Source organism: Alligator sinensis, unplaced genomic scaffold (genome assembly GCF_000455745.1).
Source record: "Alligator sinensis unplaced genomic scaffold, ASM45574v1 scaffold611_2, whole genome shotgun sequence".
NCBI classification, from domain to species: Eukaryota; Metazoa; Chordata; order Crocodylia; family Alligatoridae; genus Alligator; species Alligator sinensis.
Window position 1 is genome coordinate 482,961 of NW_005841869.1, and position 7,896 is coordinate 490,856.

General features: G+C 41.3%; 2 protein-coding genes across 2 annotated transcripts in view; both read left to right on the forward strand.

Annotated features, from left to right (window-relative positions):
- LOC102381201 (centrosome-associated protein 350) overlaps positions 1–4,465 on the forward strand; it is a 52,387-nt gene extending 47,922 nt beyond the window's left edge. Inside the window, exons 29-31 of the mRNA XM_025193751.1 lie at positions 107–250; positions 776–901; positions 1,515–4,465. Coding sequence (XP_025049536.1) covers positions 107–250; positions 776–901; positions 1,515–1,670 — 426 coding nt within the window. The 3' untranslated portion in view covers positions 1,671–4,465. The remainder of the gene's footprint in view (positions 1–106; positions 251–775; positions 902–1,514) is intronic.
- A 3,314-nt stretch (positions 4,466–7,779) lies between these two features.
- Positions 7,780–7,896, forward strand: part of QSOX2 (quiescin sulfhydryl oxidase 2) — a 36,807-nt gene continuing 36,690 nt past the window's right edge. The window contains exon 1 of the mRNA XM_006016876.3: positions 7,780–7,866. Coding sequence (XP_006016938.2) covers positions 7,780–7,866 — 87 coding nt within the window. The remainder of the gene's footprint in view (positions 7,867–7,896) is intronic.

Below are 7,896 nucleotides of genomic sequence, written 5' to 3' on the forward strand. Positions count from 1 at the left end.
CTTCCCTGGCTGTTTCTCCACCCCATTTCACCAGCTCTAAAATGACTTTTGAAAAAGTATCAAGGTGAGATTCCATTCATTTTGTTGTGTTTCCTCATTGTTGCAGATTATATTTGATTTGACTCAGGAGCTGTTGCAAGAAGAATATGCAGTAATGGGGAATCCAAACACTTATCCGTGGCTGAAAGAAAACCTGGGTTCTCGTTGCTCCAGACGTCTTCAGAGGAAGCCAGATGTCAATGAAGTCAAGGTATATCCTGGCAAGTTAATGTTTTCTGAAAGTCCATATAGATCTGCCCGTGCAATGGGTAAAATGGTTAAGAAACGTGCAGTACCTAGGGCAATTATGGTGCAACTCAGGTGGTGATAAAAGGGGATGGTCATTCTCTAATAGATGCATGAAAATGGGGTGAGATTGGTTAGTTAATATAAAAATTTCCAACAGCACGTAGCATTCTAAACTTTGCAATTATGAAGAATTAACCTGCAGACACATGTGCTACAGCCTGGAGATGCTTTTATGTTAAAAGGAATACAGTTTGGGCCTCCAAATCTCCTAGTCAGCTTCCAAAACGTCAGGTTTTAAAAATGCAGTATTTACTGTTTATAATCTTGAACCAAAACTCAGAATTCATCTTGTCCCATATACAACCCCTGACATTTCCATATTAAAACCTGGACTTCAGTTCTGGAACCCACATCTCGCACTTGCACCTTTCATAATGGCAGATCTATGATGCAGAGAAATACAGATCAGTCTCTCTTATTTTTCAAGTCTATTATTCAGGGAGAAATTATAAAGATAATGAACTTTGAAAAAAATGACTTGGAGATGAAGAGGAAACTCCTTAATATGACAAAGTATGGAAACTGTAAAAGGGACAGAGTGGACTTGATTCTGGTAAGCAGACACTGCTGGGGGAGATTTTTTTTTTACTAGAGTTAAGAAAGTCAGTAAGACTTGTATGCTTGCAATGAAGCCATCTTTACTTAAAATAACTTACTGGTTCATAAAAAGTTATAATATCCCTGCCTTTACATTTATTATCACTCTTATTACTAGTATTATTATTAATATAATAAGAGCAATACTAATACTAGTTGATTATTATTACTATCCTTACTGTTATGTCAAAGGTTTTAAAGAAACTCAGTGTCTGAAGGGCTTGAATGCTCTCGTGGTTGATATCAGTAGGAAATGACAGTAATCAAAACATAGTTTTGGGGCTTGAATTATTAATTATGCTGACTCCACCTATAAAGCTGAACAAAATAAAATAAGCATGCTCCTATGAGGTGCTGAGTGTCTGGCTCCCAGCCAACCAAGTACTTAAGCCTGCATTTAGCTTGAACCATGTGATTTCTCCTATTCATTTCAACAGAACAACCTTCATGCTTGAAGTAAAGCATGTATTTGGTGCTCTGCTGAATAACGACCCAACTGCTCAGACACTTGGCAGGACCGAGCCCTTATGCTCGATGCAGACAACATTCCTGTCTGTGTTACGTTTTAGATCCAGGAACTCCACAAAGAAGAATCTCAGTGGATTTACTACGACGATGATGAATTGACTGTGAAGAGGAGACTAAGTGACGACATTTTTGACAGCTTGATCCTTGATACAGTCCGAGTTCTTAACGAGATCTACCTGAGAAGAACTTGTGATTAGGAGTTTTGCTTAGCAGCCTGCGAGGGCGGAGGCTTAACATGCTCTGATCTGAGGGCAAAAAGACCCACAACCATGCACTGATGAATTTTCATTCTGAAAGGTGCACCTAAGCGCAGGGTGCTGCTGGTCTAAGTTACAGATTTTTATGTGCTATGAAAACAGAGCAAACAAGTGACTCGAGGATGAAACAAAATCAACTAAAAAGTTGCAGTGATCCCATGTGAGCTTAAAACTTAGCACTCTTCTCAGATGGGTGCCACACAATCTAAATTCTCCTCTAGCGACTAAAGTTTTACTCTGGTTTTTATTTATCTGTACTTTGATGGAGTCAGCACTTTACTCGCATATGCATTTTTAATAGCACAATTGGTGTTAAAAAATTGCCTATTACTAGCCTATAAATTATATATAAACAAGGTTCAAAAACAATTTATCTGCAAATAACCTTATTTTTTGTTGTTGCATTTAGATTGGGTACGATGCCTTGTGAATCGTACATTAAAAGCTTTGCAAAATGGAGAACAAATATACGTGCCTATGTTTATAATATACACTGTGCATATGTAATAATACTCGCAAGTATTTAAGTTGTTGCCACTCCCTGAGGCTTGGGATCAGCTTCCTTGGGAGAAGGGACTGTATTCCTATACTTGACCATAGAAAACAGGTAGCACTTGCTTCCCAAGGATGACATCCTACCCACAAAAGAGCCACCTGCATTACTTAAGCACTGCACATGTGCTGTGTGTGCGCAAACTGGGTGCAGCACAGAGGTTCAGGGTACCTGCAAATCCCTTCTATGCTGGGTAAAGGGTCTTCATGGTGACCCTGCATAGACTGGTGGGAAGGCCAGTTTCACTTCATACTTTCCACTCTTGTACCATGAGCTTGCCCCCAGAAACCTTGGCCTTCAGTGTCCCTTCTGATATTTTGCTTTCCATTTAACTTATGCCCAACTAACTAAAGATGGAAGAAACATGATGTCTGTCATCTTCCCCTTGTTCGTTCTGCTTACGTGTGATCTCTTGCCCCATCCTATGTCTGTGGTGACAGGTTCTGTCTGCTCCTCTTGTCCAATACATTGTACAATGAGACCCCATGCATAGGCACTGCTATAATAATTAATAATACCCTACAGGTCACCCTATGCATAGGCACCACCATAATAATTAATAATACCCTACTGGTCAGACTAAGAGAGGGCTTGCTGGATCTGTGACCATACAAAAACCATGACCCAACACCATCACACCTGACATAAAGAGGCTGTAGCTGCATGCCAGCCTAACAAGCTGCAGAGGCAACTGCAGAGAGACTCACCAGCAGCCCCTGTCCTGGTTCTAGACTGTGGGACTATGGGGATTTCATTTCCCCAAGCCCTCCCCAAATTGAATCTACCTGCTCAGGTTTGGCACTCACTTGGAACACTGATGCTGGCTCTGTGTATTAATTCAGCCATACTGCTTCTGCTCCTTAGAAACCTGCTGTCCCCTGTGCCAATGGTTTATATGAACCCCTTCACTTGACAAGGCTACCATTAGACTGAAGAAAACCTTGAAGAACATAATGTAGGAACAATCCCGGGCCTGGCTGGAGCAGGGGTTGCAGAATGACTGAGTGGAGTCAGGGACTGTGATTTTATGCAAACAAACCACACATGGAAATATGATGCACTTTAAATAGATTCCTACTTGCTCAGCAACCTAGTTTTATGGAATGAATATGTTAACGAAAATAGTACCGGTAAGTCTTTAGTATGCACTTGGCACACATGAGTTTGTCTGAGTTCTTATAATTTGAGGAAGAATGTAGGCTGCATCAGTATGACTTTTATTCTAATAGGCAAAACTGGGAAAAGCAAGGCATTGGGAGGGGTATGTTGATATTTTGTGATCCAGATAATTTTTCAGTGTGTTCCTGCATTTGCATTTTCCTTCTACATTCAGAGAAGAAGGATTGATTTCTTTTTAATGGTTACTGTTTTAAACAGACATGATTTAATAGATAACTTGGGCCCAATTTTTGCTTCTATATGATTTGTTCCTTGTATAGTTTGATAGTACTCAGTGGGTGCGTCTACATGAGATGCTTACTGCGGGGTAGACTAATTAGCTCTACAGTAAATATTGCGTGTCTACACATGCACCCCTATTAGGCTGGAATAAACTAATTAGCGCCACAGCAAGGTAAAGGTAGTACTGGTAAATACAAGTACTATCTTCCTGCGGAGTTTTTTACTCCACAGCAGCACATGTGTAGACACTGCTTTGGTTGGCTGGGGCATGCCTGCTAGACCTGCATTGAAGCATGCTTGTGCCCCAGCCAGCCCTTCCACAGCACGCTGAGCCGGGGAAGCGGCCCCAGCCTGGCAGGCTGACCCCAGGGGCCCTCTGCCACCCGGGGCTGCTCCGACCTGGCTTAACGTGCTGCGGTCCCAGGCGCACGTGCAAACAGTGCACTCAGGAGCAATAAACTCTGCCGTGATAAGCACCAGAGCTCATTGCTTCCAGTTAATTGCAGGTGTAGATGCATCCAGTGACTAATTACAGGGGAGCTAAATCATTAAGTACAACCGATTCCTTCATATCTTGCTTAATCAGGGAATCTTTCATAAAGAAATGAGACAAGTTCACTTAATACAAGCATTTATGCACTATTTAAGGTTCAGTTTTGTTGGACAAAACAAATGTTTCCTGTGTGTATATTTTAAAATTCTGATACTTCAAACTAGTTTTTGCACTGAATCTTTCTTTAAGCTTCTTGAACAGATTAAATAAAGCATATGGAATTTTCAATTGACTATCTTTTTTTGTCACAACCAACCGTGTGAATTTATGACTCGTGTACTACGCTTATTATGATTTTATTTCTTCTTTGCATGGCCATAGCTCCAGGAGTTATCAATAAGGGATCCAAGTCTTGTTATGCTAGACATTCGACATACGTATAATGTAAAGACATTAACAACGTAAAGCTTCCACCGTAAGAAGATAACAGTTGAAAGCCCTGAACCTGCAAAGACTGTTGCATACCCTCAGCTTTACACGCTAACAGTAGTCTCTTTCTTGTAGTCGGTGTAATCACGATTGGTAAACTTAAGCATGTACAAACATTTCTGGAAATTCAGGACCTAAGTGAGTCTAACTCCAAGTTTGCTCCTGCCCTGAGTTTACCAATATCTATACACTAAAGCACCCTATTTTTCTCAGACTTTACACTTATCTAACAACAGCATCCTCCGAATTCCTGTTAGAAATGAAACTGTATTTTAAATATCAATTATATCCATGAATGGGTGGATCAAGGACTTGGCTGTTGTTGTATTCAAACTGGTGGATCGTATAGGACTGTTTGTTACTCTTGAGAGACAACCATTATACTAACAATCAGGAACTTGAGTGAAGCCTGAATCTTTGTAGGATAGCTAGATATAGAAGAAGGACATAGCTATAAAGTAACTCCTACTGATGAGAATAAGAAGTGGATGCACAGAACATGCCGGACATATTTAATATCCTCCACCATTATGTGTACAATGCCTTTGACTTTGGCACCCAGATATATTGACCTGTTCAGTCAGTGGCAAGACTTCAATATCAAGATTACTCTACTTCAAGGTCTAATATTTTGCTTGCCTTGGCTTTGATCAATATTAACCTCCTGGGTCAATAAATCTTGATACTAGCCTCAAGAGAAGTCATTATCTTTCATAGAAAATGATTATTTCTCAGTTAAACCCTACATTTAATTTTCCTGTAATCCATCTCTTTCAGCCTCACACAGTTAACAATTCCTCTTCTGAACAAAATGCACTCTAAAGTATCTTAGACGTTGCAGATTTTAAATTTCTCATTAGCAGTAACTACAAGATTTTCGATTCTTTGACCTACTTAGACTCTGCCATTGTAACAGTCTCATTCTGTTGCATCAAGCGTACAATAAAAATAGAGATGGAAAACTCTGTGGGTCAGATTCAGAGAAGAATATAGACTGGTGTAGCTTATGCACCAAGGAGTAGAAACAGCGGGGGGGAAGTAGCAGGATAAACAGCTAACAGGAGGGTGCAGGATAAATCAATGGGTAAGTCTTGTGTCACATTTGACTTTGGTCTGTTGAATGTTTATAGTGCATCGGCCAAGAAAAAATATTGCAAAAAATGTATTGTGAAAAATTGCAAACTGCTCTATCAAAACATGGATCTAGCAAAATATAAAAATGTATCCCAAATCTTGAGGATTTTTACTCATCTTTGTTTCAGAGATGCTTAAATGTCCATGTAAAAAAAACAACTGGAAATATGTATAGTGAATCTTCAACTGGGATGAGACTCCTGCCCCTACTAGCCCTATCGCAGAGGGTTTAGACTCCCAATGATGTACGTTTTACTTGTTTAAATTGCTTTGGTGCCTTTTAAATCTCATCCCCAATCACGAGCACATTGAGGTACACCGCTGAATCAGGTATATTGGCAGTTTCAGAAGCAAATCGGAGACACAAAAATCAGTCTCTTTCTTGGAAAAAATGTATGAAATTTACCTCTATGTCACTTCAGCCCCCAAAATAGAGTGCGAGACCCCTGAGTGTGTTTGAACTTAGCCTAATGTTAATAGGCTTTTTTCCCTGTTCTTTGGGTTGTCTATATTGACACGACAATGTGGTATAATACTAACGCGGAACAAGGATTCATGGCTGGGGGTCCTTAGATGCCGAACCTTTCTTAGTTATGCCATTCCCTATTCGTTGGCTTGGTCCCTTTTCCATTGCTTTGCTTTTTTGCTATAGTCGAATCTTATTTCATTACCAGATATCTGCTCTAAGGGGAATGGCGGTGGTCGTTTTATAAGTGTGTGCTTTTCGTTTGATGGAGGCAGCCAGCCAGCCACGTCCTACCGTGTCGAGCATCCATCCCTCACAGAAGTACCGTTCAGCAGACGTGATGGTGGCTGAATCCGGACCTCTCTTCTCAGAGGAATTTGTCATTTGCTTATTATAGGTACGGGTCACGTTCTCGTTGCTGTAATGTCTGGGCATCAGTGAAGTCCGGAGTAAACGAGCAAAGAAATAGATCCAACCTCTGGATTTTCACTGACTTCAGTGAAGTTTGGAGTAAATGATCAAAGACGGAGAGTCCAGTCTCTGGATTTTCCCTGATATTGGTGAAATCTGAAGTAAATGAGCAAATAAATAGATTCAACCTCTGGATTTTCACTGACTTCAGTGAAGTTTGGAGTAAAAAAAATCAAAGAAATCAGCTCCAATCTCTGGATTTTCACCTATATCAATGAAGCTGGGAGTAAAAGAAATCAAATAAACCTATTTCAAGCTCTGGATTTTCACTGACATCAGTGAAGTTTGGGGTAAATGATCAAAGAAATCGATTTCAGTCTCTGGATTTTCATGTATATCGATGAAGCTCGGTGTAAATGATGAAAGAAATCGATTTCAATCTCTGGATTTTCACTGACATCAGGAAAGTCTGGAGTAATTGAGCAAAGAGAGAGGGTCCGGTCTCTGGATTTTCTGCTATTGGTGAAATCTGGAGTAAATGAGCAAATAAATAGATTCAACCTCTGGATTTTCACTGACTTCAGTGAAGTTTGGGGTAAACGATGAAAGAAATCGGTTTCAATCTCTGGATTTTCACGGACATCAGGAAAGTCTGGAGTAATTGAGCAAAGAGAGAGTCCAGTCTCTGCATTTTCTGCTATTGGTGAAATCTGGAGTAATTGAGCAAAGAAATCGGCTCCAATCTCTGGATTTTCAACTATATCAATGATTTTGAGTAAAAAAAATCAAAGAAATCGGTTCCAAACTTCGGGTTTTCACTGACATCAATGAAGTCTGCAGTTTAAAAAAAAAAAAGGAAGAAATCGGCCCCAATCTCTGGATTTCCCCTGAAATGAGTGAAATCCGGAGTCAACACAGGAGTGCAGGCGCAGATTGCCACCTCTGGCTTTTCCTATTTCCCGTGCTGAGGAGCGGGGCCCGGCCTGGCTCTCCGCTGCCATGGGGGAAGCCCGGCGTCAAGGAGCTTCTCCCTGCCGCCCCCGCGAGGCACGAGGAGGAGGAGGCGGAGGGGAAGCGGGGCCCGGGGGGCTCTCTCGGACGCATGGATGAGGAGGGCCAGGCTCTACTAGGCCCGGCCCGTTGCTACGCGACCGGCTCGCGGTCCAACATGGCGGCCGCCTGTCGCTACGCAACCAGCAGCCCTCCGGCTCGCCGTCCA